The following is a 16,440-nucleotide window of genomic DNA, read 5'->3' as shown; positions in this document are numbered from 1 at the left end:
TTTTTTGTCTGTTTCATACATTTTGGCTGGTCCATTTTCTGTGGGAGGGTAAATATTTTTTTCGCGATTTCGTGGTTGGTCCCATAGTAAAAATTGCTCAGTATAATTCAAAACGTCCCTGGCGACGGGAATGCACTTATTTTTAAGCCACCCTGTATAATATCATTATGCTCTTCTGGATTTGTAAGAATGTAGATTAGAGAATGTAGAAGGTAGCATCATATCATTATATTTTGCTTGAAACTTTAATAGTTTGGAGCTCTACAAGGATCCCAATAGGTATGTAGACTATTTAGACCCACAAAGAATTATTGAAATGAGTAAAAAAAAAAGTATCTACCGGTGATGAAATAAGAACACGCTGTATAAAACTAATACATTTTAAATCAGTTTTACACCTTATAATTCTCAACAACCTAATTAATAACGGACACCTTTAGCTTAGCAATTTAAGTGTGTAACAAACCTTGTTTCGCCAATCATAGCCTCGAGTTAGTCTTATTTGGGCTCTAGTCTAAAAAGGGTACATTATTTGGTATATGCGAAACTCACGCCATGATAACCACGTATTCAACATTCGAAGCTTTCAGGCCCCATTTCAACGCGCTCGCCTATGTGGCCTATTTCAAGATAGTCCCTAAATCATCATCTGGATTAAAGCATACATTGCACACCGCATATCGCGCGGTTGTATGGTTTTTGGTTATAATTTATAACCTGCAGCATGTCATACGCGTTATTCAGGTACTCTAATTAGTCTTACTTGGTCTTACTCGCGAATTAAATACGAAGATATACGTACCTAATTTATACCTACAGTGTATTCTTAGCCATTGGACAAACCCTGAAATCCCACGTAGGGTTACCTCAGGAATGCTCTAACGTTAATAATTTTTTAATTAGAACAAAAGATAAAGAAAAAAAATTTCAAACAATAGTTATTTCCAATAATCGACAGCAAAAAGAAACGTAAGTGCCTACCTACTGTTAATCATTGGAGGATAATTTGGAGGTGTTTTTTTGATAATTTGTTCGAAAATGTTCGGCAATGATGACATTTGTCAAAAGTCAGAATATTATTAGTGTCATAAATAAAAAACCGGCCAAGTGCGAGTCGGACTCGCGCACGAAGGGTTCCGTACCATTACGGAAAAAAACAGCAAAAAAATCACGTTTATTGTATGGGAGCCCCATTTAAATATTTATATTATTCTGTTTTTAGTATTTGTTGTTATAGCGGCAACAGAAATACATCATCTGTGAAAATTTCAACTGTCTAGCTATCACGGTTGATGAGATACAGCCTGGTGACAGACAGAGAGACAGACGGACAGCGGAGTCTTAGTAATAGGGTCCCGTTTTTACCCTTTGGGTACGGAACCCTAAAAACATAATCAAAAAGGTCGAAGAAGGTTTCATACAATTCTATGAGGATGTATTACCTCAGGAGTTACTCAGGAGCTACTAACACATACAGGCTGCTCCAAAGTAAATAAAAATTCGTAATTTGTTAATTTCTTCGTAACCGCTATACCGGTTGTTATGATACTTTGTTTGAATACTGGTTCTAAATACCCAAATGCATATTACATTTCGGCTTTGTCAAATGATTAGGGACACTATACTTTATCATATAATATCATATTTAGGAAGCTGACTGAATGCTAAATGATGTTGCTGAATCTACCTACACTGTATTAAATTAGGTGACTAAAAATAATTTTCTATTATTTTAGAATTCCAGGATGCTAAATATATGATGGTATGTATTTATTGTATGGTATTGAATATACAGGCGCGCCACAGCATGGAACAAGTCGTGAACACGCTGTTCGTTCTTCTGACCACGCTCAACACGCTGGGGAAACAGATGACTTTCACCTCGCGCGTCGAGCGCATGGACAGACTCATCGGCACTATACAAGGTGCAGACTACTAAAGATAGTAGACACAAAACAGCATGATCGTGAACACTGTGACCGTCTAGCAATTGAATCAGTACTTAATACTTAAATACAGCGCGGAGCAGGCTTGAGCTAAGTATGACTTCGCTCGTTACTCTAGCTGGACATCATACAGGTTGCCTTCAACGCACGTATTAGATACAAGGTATCGTATTAGGTGAATACAGAGTAAATGAATAGGTAATGAAAGGTGATAAGTCTTGCAGAGTGGTATGACTGATATGACTACGATTAAACAACACTCCGGGCAACAATCTCATAAAATTCACGATACGTTTTGCCTTGCCTTCGCCATATTTGCATTGCAGAAACGCGGCTTTGCATAGCATACCTATTTTAGGTTTTCTTATAGTAAGGAACCATGTATTATGTAAAAACTAGCAACGCGAATAATTATTCGCATCCAAATGGGTGCAGTGAATTAACAGAATTAAGATGGCGTCCTGGCGAGAAGCGGGACTATTAAGTAAAGACCTAGCTCTAACAAGCTGAGTATAGGTATAGCTAATTGAATTTTAAAATGATACCTAAATGTTAAGTTGTTTTGTTTTTGTTAATACCCCTTCTTCTATCCAAGGATCTCTGTTCACGGCTTGCAACGCCTACGACGAGAAGGTGTTGCGTAGTAACGCTTGGATCATGTCTCGACTGCTGATGATGTACCACGGTTCTGTCTACCTATGCGGCGTCATGTGGGGGATCTCCCCGCTGGTTACCAAGCTTTCGGGTGAGGTGGAACTCACCGGGTACTTCCCGTTCGACACCAGCGGCTGGATAGGGTATGTACTACTCGTAATGATAGACAATGTAGCCATCTATCTGGGCGGCGCATTGGAACGCATGATTGTATTCGGAAGAGCCTCAAATTAAACTGTTTTCTGTAATGGATATTCAAATCAAAACCAAAAAGTATTTAATTTTGTTAAACAGTACAGAAACATTAACATTCACATGGTTGACTAAAAGTTTCTATAATGAGCCACTTAGAGATCACGCAGTGCAAGCAAGGTTTATTATTATCTAAATTATGTTTGAAAATCTAAAGTTCAAAAATTACTGGGTATTATTTTTCTTAGTAGGTAAATTACCCTTACCACTAAAATATTGTATCTAATGTTCAATACTGAATGAAGTTGAAATGTTTTACGTTGACAGGTGATTCAGTAAACTATGTGTGTGTGTGGATGTTGGGCTCTGTGAGAAGAGAAAATGGCAGTTTTAGACTCCGCAAAAACGTCGAGATTGTAGATCTTGTGGCTGCACCCAATATTATAGGCGAGACAAAAGCTCACCGTCTCCGCTGGTTCGGCCACGTTTTGAGAATGGAGGATCGCGCCGTTAAAAGGGCATACTTGGGAATATATTATAAACACATTATAAAACACCCAACCTAGGGTGCCGCCAGCAGCGGGGCAAGGCCCAGGCTGCCGGTAGTCAGAGCCGCAGAGAGAGGAACCGGCGGACTATCCACGCCTTGTCCAAGATCACCGCCTTCTGCATCTGACCCTTGATCCAACCACCTAGCGAGAGTCTCAAGACTCTTCGCTATTAGACCGTTCGCTGAAACGACTATCGGGACAATGATCGTCGAATCAACATCCCACATGGAGGTTATCTCGTGAGCCAAGTCTAGGTATTTACTGGACTTGTCCTTCTCGGTTTTCACGAGATTCTCATTATGGGGGATGGTGATCTCAACGAGCACGGCTCGGCGTTGCGATCGATCTATTATCACAATGTCAGGCTTATTTGTATTTATTATTAAATACAGCAACTATTTTTATAGGTAGATCTAATACAAATAGGCTTCAAATAACGGTACAGAAGCTTAATAGTCAGCTCTTGTTTAGAATACCCTATACCTTTCAGATTCAAATAACACTAAAGGCCTTTTATGAACTTCAGGTTTGGAATAGCAGTAGCATTCAACACAATAGTGATTACATTGCAAGCCTACGCCCATGGGACTATGGACTGCACGATCGTTTCCTTGCACGCCCAGACCAAGACCCAACTCCAGATGTTGCGCAACAGTCTCGAGCACCTGGTGGACCCTGTGGGGGAGACGGAAAGGGAAATATGTGTTCGGTCGACGGTTTATAGGGATATAGAAGATCCAGCATTTGGGTTGGTGCTGAAGAAAAGATTAACGCGCTGTGTAGAGCACTACAAACTGATAGTGTGGTATGATTCATTATTTACCTCGCGTTGTTCCGGCTTTTTGCCTTGGCTCATGGGAGCTTGGGGTTCGCTTGGCAACTAATCTCAAGAATGGCGTGGGCACTAGTTTATACGAAAATGACTGCCATCTAACCTTCCAACCCAGAGGGCAAACTACTAAGGCCTTATTTGTGATTAGACTGGTTTCTCTCGATGTATTCCTTTACCGACAAGCGACTGGTACCTAAATATCAAATGATATATCGTACGTATAACTAAGTTACGAAAAACTCATTGGTACGAGCCTGGTTCTAAACCCGCAACCTTCGGAATGAAAGTCGGACGCTCTTACCGCTAGGCTACCAGTGCTCTAGTGTGTGTGGTATGATTAATTGATACGATTATTGCAATAAAATCACATATGTAATCACATATGTCCTTTTGCATTTATTTCTAATCAGTTAGTTCTAATAAGTAATTACTTAATGCTAAGATAATTTCATATTACGTAGGTTCCACAATGAGGTAGAAGCAGTGTTCGCCGAGGCTCTGATGGTCCAGTTTTTTGTTGCTGCCTGGGTAATTTGCATGACAGTTTACAAGATCGTTGGTGTAAATTTTTTTTTTATACTTACACAATTTGTAGTCAAATAAAACACATTTGTAGAAAAACAAAATAAAACTTTTTTTTTTGCAGTTAAGTTTGCTTTCGGCGGAATTTTTTAGCATGTTTGTGTATCTCGGCGTCATGATGGCACAGCTGTTCATCTATTGTTACTATGGGACTCAGGTCAAGGCTGAGGTTAGTAAGTTACTTAATTACTTAGGTACCAATATAAGAATTATAGTTTAGGTACTCACATTCTAATGCGACACTTGACGCTACAATAAAGTGATTATAATTAATGTCTACTTATAGAGAATATAACATGCATATGGTTAACCCCAATAATTTATAACAATTATACTTAACTAAGAAAAGGAGAGCATACCTACTTAATTTTTATCCCGGAATTTATCCCTCCACTCTCCACTCTCTTCCTACACAGTGGCGTACCTAGTTAGGTCGATTACGGTCAGAATTAAATTTAAAAAAGTTGGAAAAGTAAAAAGCACTAAGTTCGCAAAAACCAACTTTGCGAATGCTAAACAGCTACGTGAGCTACGTAAAGTAGCACTTTTTGAGCAACTATATTAAAACAGAATTATTCAAATCGGATTACGGATCTCGGAGTAATCGGTGAACACTGAACATACATTAAAAAAACCAGCCAAGTGCGAATCGGACTCGCGCACCGACGGTTCCGTACTTTTTAGTATTTGTTGTTATAGCGGCAACAGAAATACATCATCTGTGAAAATTTCAACTGTCTAGCTATCACGGTTCATGAGATACGTACAGCCTGGTGACAGACGGACAGCGGAGTCTTAGTAATAGGGTCCCGTTTTTACCCTTTGGGTACGGAACGCTAAAAACAGGCCAAGTGCGAGTCGGACTCGCGCATGAAGGGTTCCGTACCATTACGCAAATAACGGCAAAAAAATCACGTTAGTTATATGGGAGCCCGTTAAAAACGGGACCCTATTACTAAGACTCCGCTGTCCGTCTGTCTGTCTGTCACCAGGCTGTCTCTCATGAACCGTGATAGCTAGACAGTTAAAATTTTCACAGATGATGTATTTCTGTTGCCGCTATAACAACAAATACTAAAAAGTACGGAACCCTCGGTGGGCGAGTCCGACTCGCACTTGGCCGGTTTTAAGTATTTGTTGTTATAGCGGCAACAGAAATACATCATCCGTGATTCTGTGATCAATTTCAGCTGTCTAGCTATCACGGTTCATGAGATACAGCCTGGTGACAGACAGACGGACCGAGGAGTCTTATTAATAGGGTCCCGTTTTTACCCTTTGGATACGGAACCCTAAAAAATCGCAGAAATTACATTCTTATTTATTAAATGAGGATTGATTAAATTGCAAAGATATTATTATTATTAATGATTCTCAGAGCGAGTTCATCAACCATTCTATCTGCCGGTGCGATTGGGTGTCGCTTTCGCCCCGATTCCGCGCACTGCTGTTAATCCTGATGTCAAGAGGCATGCGGCCCGTGGCGCCGCGCATCGCTCACATCATCCCCATGTCCCTCGAGACCTACATTTCGGTAACTTAAATTAGACTCTCACTGTCGCGAGATTTTGCGCGCTGCCGTTGATCCTGATGCCGAAAGGCACGCGGCCCGTGGCGCCGCGCATCGCACACATCACCCTCAAGTCTCTCCAGACCTACACTTTGGTAACTGAGACTCACTGTCGCGAGGTTTTGCGCGTTGCCGTTGATCCTGATGGCGAGGGGCACTTGGCCTGTGGCGCCACGCATCGCACACATCATCCATGTCTCTCAAGACCTACATTTCAGTAACTCAGACTCCTTTTGCGCGCTGCCGTTGATCCTGAACTTGATGCCGAGAGGCATGCGGCTCGTCGTGCCGCGCATCGGCATCGCCCACGTCACCAAGTCTCTCGATACCGACATGTCGGTATCTCTCGCGAGGTTTTGGCTTGCGTGACACCGCGCATCCGCGCATAGTCCACATCATATTACAATTCGGCTTCATGCAGCCAAGCCTTCCACCATCAGTAGCTGACCATAATAATTTCTTACCAACCGCCGCCGTTTAACGGTAAACTCCAATATCAATAAATGTCTTGACACAAACAATAAATGTCTTGTTTGCAGGTGCTGCGCTCATCTTACACGCTGTTCACTTTTTTAGAACGAAAGTAAACAAACTAGTTATCTTCCATCAATCGTAACATTTGCAACAGCTGTTGTTGGTTACGTTGGTAACATTTGAAAGCAGTCAGTTTTATTCGTATCATTTAAAATAAATATTTTGTGCACATAGATAATGTTGTTTATTTTTACCTAGTAAGTAGGTACTTCATGTGGCAATAACTTTTAAAAACGTATTAGTATTTTCGAATTCTAGTGTAAGAAATATTCCATCTATCCAAAGCCTGACCAGGAATATATGATCACGCACCATGTTGCGGAATTTCACTGGAACTAATTTTTTCATACTATACTGAACTGTCACCCTATACATGAGAAATAAACAGCGCCCTCTTGACAATGATCATATATTACTGGTCAGGCTTTATATGGTAGGTACATATACCTATAGGTGTCGCTTAAAATATCGTTTGGCTAGTAGGTATAGAGGTAAATATTCCACACCTCTGAAATTTAGATTAACCATCACATCACCACTAAAACAATTGGTTAGGTGCCCAGTCTACTTGAATTATTTTAACCTTATCGAATCCCCATAAATTATTTGGTAGTAGCGCGTGAACCGTGGCGCAAATAACTATCAGAGATCGCTCGTAAACTCACCGCTGTTTAATCTCCGACTCTATTAACGGTCTTTATACGAGCCGAGGACGCGGCGCTGCCGCAAGGCTCCACATTTCCAAACACCGCCGCGTTTTCCTCTGTCTACCTTTATTTTTATTTTAGATATGTGAGACCATAAAATCTCAGCGGTTATTAATTTCCACAGAGAACTAGGCCACGAACCTTTAAGCAGATTTATACATACACTTTGACTAAACGGCAGCTTCCAACTTCTCAAACTGATGATAACTATGTAAATTCGTAACAACACGTTTCGTGAGCTATTGTCAGATGGAATGTAGGTATTTATGAATAGAATTAACGCCAAGGCCGTCTAAAAATATTCTTGATAAATGTTATTTAATTTGATGCATTCCTTCAGTATCTCGTCTAACAATTCTTTAAAATGTATTAGACTGTAAAGTTTGTGCGCGACGTCCCGCGTTGAGTCACGACTTCGGCAGACAATCGCGCCGACCCGCCTCTTCAGTGCTCCGTACGACGTAAGTGCCGAAAGTCGTGTAAAAAGTTGTATCCGGTGGCGGATACCGCGCGAGTGTGTGGAATTTCATTTATAAATACGGTGCGGAGAGCCACGGCGGGATCCGAGGGCGTTGGGCGTCCGCGCAGCGCGCAGCCGCGGGTCGGCGGCGCGGCGCAGGCATGCGCGCGCGATGATCTTCACGGGCGGGGGGCGCCGCCGAGCCTCGCCCGCGCCCGCGACACGCGCGCCCAGGCACTCCGCCCAGCGACTCCCGAATGACGTGAGTTTCTTGCGGCTTCATAACAACATTGGTATTTGGTATTAACTAGCATTGAGCGCAATTTGTAAATTAGGTACCGATTTTATCAACCGCACTCAACGCTAATGCAAAAGTCATGCAGATTTTGGCATTCTATCTACTTTTAACTATTATCTCGTGGCCTGAAACTGCGATCAAAGCTGGTGGCCTCGCGCCGGACTCTTTTTCATGCTGCTCGAGCTCTGGTACACCAGTTTTCTCTGTTACATTTTAATTATATTCCACACTGTAGATCCATAATGCGTCCTACCTACCTACCTACCTAATAATACCTACCTACCTAAATACCTACCTATTAACGAAACCTTTACCTTACCTACCTACCTACCTTTATATCTATTAATGAAAACTTAAAATTTCTGAAAAATGCACAAGTTTTAAACTACAATTTGTAATGGACACAAAATAAGTTAGTTGGTATGAGTTTTTGTACGAATCACAATTTGGTACTTATTAATTACTCATGTTAAATATGTATATGCGATAATTTCTGCTTTGCGATTGCTGAGTAGGCAACTTTACCTAATCGAAATCAATAATCTTTAATAGAAAAAAACCGACTTCACAAAACACATTGAAATGCCAAATTATTTACAACCACAATTAGCTCCAAGAAAATACTTGTCGAGGAGGAGTTTCATTCTGGTCTTCCATGATCAGTTCCATTTCACCAAATATCACTGTTTAAATGCAAATGCTGGGTGTTTAGATTAAAAAAATCGCTCATAAGAGTGGAGGAGTTCTCGTAATTCCCCATGGAATCCAGCAAAGCACCTTGACAAGAATGTTGCTTAAAGCCTAGCTTGATAAACAAACTTAACGAAGAAGACATACTTATCGTCAAACATGAAATACGTGTCGTTGAGGTGTTCCGTTCTGGAGTCGTAGCACGGTACGCTTATCACCATGCCTGTCACGTTCTAACAAGTATGTGAGTGCGAAAGTGACGGACTTAGTGATAGGGGAAACCATGCTGCGCGGGCTGGTCTTTATCGGCAGTTCAACTTCATGTATTGTCACTTTTTTTAATGTAAATGCTTGATTTGTTGATGTAAATACAAAAATGTATGCCTATAAGATTTGAAAGGTCCCTCGATTCCTCATGAATAGCATCATCAGAGCTGGATTTTGACAAAAATGGGAAACATAATAATAATTTTCAAAATTTTTCAAAATCCGAGTTTGCGCAATCCCAGGAGATGTGCATACATTTTGGGAGTCTTGGGAGATTCTTATATTTTTCCTTGGATTGCCAAACCACTCGATGAAGAAAAAACCCACCATGAATTACAATGGCACTACCAGCAAGGTTTTGTGGATCAGACACTGCATGATGAAAAGGAGTTTTCGGATTTAAACATGATTATAGCAAAAATAAACAAAATTCGAAATGGCGGCGATTTGTTACAAACTACGAATTCATATTAAGGTAGCTTTCAGATCCTCAGATATAAATTTTCATAATGATTAGAGCAAATTCTCCGTCTGAAAAGTACCGTTTCGAGCTACAAGCAAAAAACTGAAAAAGAGCAAAAATGTATGCAACCCTCCTGGGATTGCGCAAACTCGGATTACATGCATTTAGGACCAAATGAAGGTATTACATCGATTTCCAGCTTGCTGTGAATTAATTCTTCGAAAAAATCTAATTTCATTGGCCTGTAATTCCGAAAATGGACTGAGATGAGATGATAAACTTATGGGTATTTTTGGAATTACCCGATTATACCTTACATGTTAACTAAGTGTGACATATCAGTAGAAAAAAGCCGAGCTAATTCCAGTTCAGTGTGGGTAGGTGAGGTAGGTATCTAAATTAAGACTGTTTATTTACCTACTCAATCAATCTCGCATCGTCCATCACTAATCGTCATTCTCATTTGTTACAAATTTCGACAGTGAGTGATCTAGGAATGTTTTTCTCAAGCTTTTATATGTATATTACGGGCCAATTGATAAAACTTCGTCGTTTTTAATGCTTATATAAGTAATATGTTAAGTAGGTATTAAGTTGTGTGACTTTCACCGGCGCTATGGGCTGGAATATTTCGAATTTCGGGGTCTTATTTATAAGAACAGAATACCTTTTGCACATAATGAGCTAACTGATGAATTCTGACATTAAAGTAAAAACCGGCCAAGTGTGAGTCGGACTCGCGCGCCGAGGGTTCCGTACTTTTTAGTATTTGTTGTTATAGCGGCAACAGAAATACATCATCTGTGAAAATTTTAACTGTCTAGCTATCACGGTTCATGACGGACAGACGGACAGCGAAGTCTTAGTAATAGGGTCCCGTTTTTACCCTTTGGGTACGGAACCCTAAAAAGTGTTTAGGTAGGCAGTAGGCACCTAAACCCTTTTTAACCGACTTCAAGATAGATTTCAAAAGGAGGAGGTTCTCAATTCGGTTGTATGTTTTTTTTTATGGTCTGGTGACAGACGGACAGACAGACAGCCGAGTCTTAGTAATAGGGTCCCGTTTTTACCGTTTGTGTACGGAACCCTAAAAATCGTCGACCATCGGCCGTGTCCGCAAACATGCCCGACGCACTGCAATAGCGAAGGAGCCGCAACAGGGCCCTGAACGCGTTATTGTATCACTACTTCCATCCATCCCTACTTGTAACACAGAGAATAAGGATTCACATGTTCTGTAATTGCCTCATAAATTACAGCAATCTTAATGATCCAGGTAATAGATGCATTAGCAGTAAATCAACTTCAGTTCAACGCACGCATTCCGGGACCACATTCAGAAACAAAAAGTGTATAGAGCTTTGCAATGATAAAGTGTGAATGTGAAATTTCTATGAAAATATGACGTTTTAATGACACTTTGTTCTGTCAAAGTCGGCGCAGAGTTAGCTTAGCTTAGATGAACTCTACCTACCAAATAATTTTAACACTAACATTATGAACGAAGTTTGTGTACTTTTCCGACATTGATTTGGTTATACTTGAAATAGTGAAACACGATTGTTAACGTAGTCTTTATTAGAAAAACACAATAAATCTGTTTTTCTATTTAACGCAGTATGAATATAAATTTTCTCCAAATACAGTAAACGATTGAATGAGTTTTCTAATATAGTTACGTGGTGCTGAAGCCCATTTCTCAAAAGCTTGTAACTTGTAATACAAGCGGATGTCACTTTTTGACAGCTTTTGTTAGAAAGGGACTTCCACTTGTATTACAAGTTACAAGCTTTTGAGAAACGGGCCCCTGGTGGTACCTACTAGTGGTACAGATAAAAAATAATATAAATATTAAGTACAACGTGCATCACTCTCCCATAAATAAGAAGGTGCCGATCAGTTTCTGTTTTGTTCGTCACATGAAATATAATTAATCACATTAACAACACACGAGCGCGAAAGAGACAACCCGATTATCAAAACAAAGTATCATATTTTACCAATCTAAATAGCTACGTCTCTTGATACCTGAATGACGCACGTCAGACTTCCACAAACGTTCAACTCGTTCACTTCCCTATTTATATCCGTGCATTGCAGGAGCGAAGCAACCTTGGTGCTCTTTACCAGATTCCAGATCCTCGTAGCGCTATAGCGGCATTCGGACCTCAAAATCTGATCTTGATTTGACGTTACTTGTTACACCAATAGATATACAGGCTGGCTGGCATTTCGGGGTTGGCCCCATAGTAAAAGTTGCTTAGTATAATCCTAAAACCTCCCTGGCAACGGGAATGCACTTATTTTTTAGCCACCGTGTATAGCTGGGTAGGAGCGAAATGCAATGTCAGTAATTGCAAATCAGTTTCAAATTTTTATAGTTCGAATACCTCTAGTATAACTAGGATCTGTAACCGGGTAAAGTGTACTAACTAAGGTTACCCTAAAGCACCTATGCTAAAGTTGCCCTTTAGGCCAGGAAATGAATGCTCAAAAAAAGTTATAGAGGGAAATGCTTGGAACACAATTTTTGACTTCGTAACTTTGTTTGGACTAATAGGTAGTTATAGACATATCAAAAGTCCCCGGCCGTAGCCCTTGAGCCGGGGAGGGGGGTTTGAACGTTCCGGAATCGGTTATTTGATTATATCTCTGAAACTAGTTATGCGTCTTAGCGGCATGGTCACTTATACGAAATGAAATTAAGGTGATTAAAGGAGAATGGGCAATTTGTCCCATGGATGTATACCGTTACAAGTTTACAAGTTTTATTACTTACGTTTATCGATGTCTTGTATAGTTGTTGAGATATCCGCTCTTGAAAGTTTATTTAGGGCTCTCAAATTTGATCTTGATATCTACATCAGTGAAGCTGCTAGGCCGTGTTTGCTCTTTTTTGTATAAATCTGGGGTGCTGAATTCATTTATGGTATCACATTGACACCAAACCGAAGTAAAAACTGCAAAATAAATAAATAAACTTTTTTTTTTAAACTCCTCACGCTTAAACCGCTGAACCGATTTCGTTGATCAATTTGGTAGGTATAGAGATAGTTTAAGTCCCGGGACATAGGATAGTTTTTAAAACCAAAATCATCTTCTGAGGGTGTGAAAAGTGGGTAGGAAGTTTGTATGGGGAATCAATAACCGCTGAACCGATTTAAATAAAATTTGGGATGGTCTACATCTTTGATTTAGTTGAAAATGATACCAAACATGACTTCAAACCTAAACTTAAACAGTTTCGGCTAAGAAGCTAAATTCCCCCCACACCTTTAAAGGAGGATTGTTGAGATAAAAACTATCTTATGTCCTGTCTCGAGACGCAAAATATCTCTATTTGCAGATTGGCACCGTGCAAAATGCATGGTGGGGGTAAGTAAAGTGATCGCAGCGCATAAGGTGGTAAAAATGGGCACTAACGAAAGTTAGCGTCTAACATTTCATATGTTGTATGGCTCGAAATGGAACTTTAATTTACGATTACTCCTGAGATATTAATTTAAATTGTATGGTGTGAGGGACCATTGTAATCCGTATGAAATGCTTAATATAATTAACGTATTTAATTTGATAATTATTAATACTGTATCCGTGTAAATAGCTTTGCAAATACCACGTATTATGAAATATTTTTGTAGAAGATAAGAATGGGTATAGTAAGCTATCCTTAAAAGATAGACATACATCATCGCAGATTTTTTGTAGACCAATGAAAGAGAGACAATTTCCCCATAGGTACATTGTGTTGTTATAAGTATCTCAAATGGCATGTCAGCGTTTTCGATTAAAGCTCTCAGCCAGCGTGATTTTTTTCTGACTTCATTAGCAAATATCGTCATATTTCAACCAATTTACACAAAACCTTAACAAATTATACATCTTAACCTTCCTCAAGAATCACTCTATTCATATGTAAAAACCGCATAAAAGTCCGTTCAGTAGTTTCTACTGAAATTATTACGATTTACTTACTTCTTTTTCTCGCTAAGTTGTGACAAAATACGGGTCTACAGTTGCAATGCAACCGCTGTGTGGCGCTGTCGTCGTGCACGGTCCCATTCGGTTCTGCGGTAGCGTGAAGAGGAGTTTAAACCGGTATAAAGTAAAAACCGGACAAGTGCGAGTCGGACTCGCCCACCGAGGGTTCCGTACTTTTTAGTATTTGTTGTTATAGCTGCAACAGAAATACATCAGCTGTGAAAATTCTAACTGTCTAGCTATCACGGTTCATAAGATACAGCCTGGTATGAAACATGGCCTAGTAGTTTCGCTGATAATGTAGATATCAAGATCCCACCAAAAACATTTTCATGTAAAAGGTTGCCAAGACGAAACCATAAGGCTCGCACTGTCAAAAAGTTATCAGATCTCTTGTAGAGCCAAGCTTTGGCCAAGCTTCTAACTCTACAAGCCTTATACCTTCTTATTACTTGGCCTACTTAAGTACAATAATATAATAATTAGTTGGTATATGTAAGCTTAAAAATAACTTGACACGAGTCACTGATTCACGTGACCCACATCAAATAAATCTAACCCACAACGAGATTCATGACAGACGAATTCTTAATTTTGGCCATTAGACATGCACTATATGCAGTACAGTATAATTCTGAGCTGTAATCCCGGATCCATGCCAGAGAATTCTTAAAAACCTTGAGTCGCTTTCTATGACAATATGGTATTACTAGCGAGTCTTCAGCTGAAAGGGCGCGGGTACGGCCATTTTATTTGGCGATGGCTTTTCTGCCTAACGAGTGACGACGCGATTTGGCGATGCACCGAGTGCGCGCCGCGGTCACTAGATGCCATCATGGTTTCGGGTACGTTGAACAAATTTCTCATTTCACGCCGACCCGAGCGTCTCGAATTCTTGGCTTGGAACGTTTTACGGCGATCTTGCTGAATATACGCTTTAATGCAGCCCGTGTTCCACATTAAGCATGCGAGGCGTGGAGTTAGGTTGCGAGCGGGGCGGAATCTGAATTAGTTCAACGATTTCAACTGTTTATATTTACATATATGTACAGAGCGCACTACGTCATTTATTAACTCGCTCTTTAGTTTGCCGATAAGTGGGTCGGCGTATTGTAGAGCTATTTAAATACTCCGCAAATATATTTTTGTTACACCAACCCTCATAACAATATACTGTTACCGTTTATATCTTGCCCTAAATCGTAATTGATGGTCTAAGATATTGCTGGCCGCTTTTATTCGTCAACGTGACTATAAATTGTTGGCAATTGCTCAAGTAAGCGTGATAAGTGTTGATTGATACGCGATCGGGCTGTACGCAGTAAACACTAAAAGGAATAATCTCGTTTAGCTTATTTTACTTATGGGCATAACTATTTGATAAAAATATTACTCACCATAAGATTACTATTCCAAGGTATTCTTATGGCTGTTACGAGTACGTGATTTAGACCAATCGCAGATACTCACGGACACTGAAAACGGATAGACTTTGTCAGTCAGTCACTTTGTCACTCAGGAAATCATTGGATGCAGGATGCAGGCAGCGCACAAACAGGCATTGCGGAGAACCTTAGGCTCCTCTCTGAGGATGTTGTCTAGCAATGGATAACTTTCAGTGGTGGCGGTTATAATGTTGGTAATAAATAATAATAATCCATCGCATTGCACCTTTTTTTTATGTGATAGTCAGCAAACGAGCAGACGAGCCGCCTGATGGGAAGCAGTCATCGTCGCCCATGGACATAAGCAACATCACAGGAGCCACTTAAGCATTGCCGACCCTTGAGAACCCTAAATACCCGCTTCTTGAAGAATCCCATGTCGTAGCACAAAGGAAATACCTCAGGAGGCAACTCATTCCACATTCTGCACGTTCTGGGAAGAAACGAGCGAGATGCCCGCTTATTCTTGGTGTGCCATGTGTCTAAGAAGTGAGGATGAGCTTTGCTCCTTTGGCGGAAGGTGCGGTGATAGAAACGAGACGATGGCACCAGATCAAAAAGTTCTTCGGAACATTCCCCATTGTTTAGTAGCACCTCTTTGTTTAGTAGCTGAAGTACACATAATAATATGCTAAAAATTATGACCTGTACCCATAAATGAATAGAATCCCTGTACCATCAACTATTTTCTTGACAATGAAGTTTAAGGTCAACTTTGAATTATTTTGCCATTGTCAACTCATCAGAGTTCAAAGTCGACAGATCTGCACTAGTATCTTGAATACCATTTTCGATTCTGTATGTGCTGATGTGCCAATGAGGGCATTTCCGTCATTTTGACTAATCATAGCTATGATTATATTTACTTTTTAATAAACCTGATTACTGTAATAGATTAAGCATTTATTTAACTATGTAAAGGTACTCATATTAAATTGCTAGCACTACTGGTTATTAAAATATGTTTTTTAAACATATGTCAGATGACGTATTTTTCCTGGGGTTTGGGACTTTTCCGTCAACCAACGATTTTTCTTGTATCGTGACGTATTACAAATATTACATGTCAAGTGATTAAATTCAACAAATACCACTATACTCTTAATCGAAACTAAACCTTAGCGAACTCAATTTAAGGTTTATTTTAGTAATATTGCCAAATATATTTTTTTGGGACAATTCCGGCCTATTTTTAAATTCAAGAGTAATAAACATTTTATAAAAGTTTAAAAACAATATCTACTTTATAATTTTAAGTAACCAAGCAC

General features: G+C 39.9%; 2 protein-coding genes across 3 annotated transcripts in view; both read left to right on the top strand.

The window, feature by feature from the left end:
• The first annotated feature begins 531 nt into the window (after positions 1-531).
• LOC134742785 (odorant receptor Or1-like) lies at positions 532-7,039 on the top strand. Its single transcript, XM_063675971.1, has 8 exons — positions 532-744; positions 1,796-1,925; positions 2,542-2,743; positions 3,870-4,148; positions 4,637-4,736; positions 4,822-4,926; positions 6,136-6,291; positions 6,867-7,039. Exons 1-8 carry the CDS (start codon positions 556-558, stop codon positions 6,912-6,914), a joined length of 1,209 nt encoding a protein of 402 aa, XP_063532041.1. The 5' UTR covers positions 532-555; the 3' UTR covers positions 6,915-7,039.
• A 995-nt stretch (positions 7,040-8,034) lies between these two features.
• Positions 8,035-16,440, top strand: part of LOC134743216 (putative protein kinase C delta type homolog) — a 49,838-nt gene continuing 41,432 nt past the window's right edge. For both annotated transcript variants that reach the window (XM_063676600.1, XM_063676601.1), the window contains exon 1: positions 8,035-8,290. In XM_063676600.1, coding sequence (XP_063532670.1) covers positions 8,201-8,290 — 90 coding nt within the window. In that variant the 5' untranslated portion in view covers positions 8,035-8,200. The remainder of the gene's footprint in view (positions 8,291-16,440) is intronic.

This window comes from Cydia strobilella, chromosome 7 (genome assembly GCF_947568885.1).
Source record: "Cydia strobilella chromosome 7, ilCydStro3.1, whole genome shotgun sequence".
NCBI classification, from domain to species: Eukaryota; Metazoa; Arthropoda; class Insecta; order Lepidoptera; family Tortricidae; genus Cydia; species Cydia strobilella.
The sequence above is the reverse complement of the archived record's forward strand: the minus strand, read 5'-3'. Positions and strand labels throughout refer to the sequence as shown.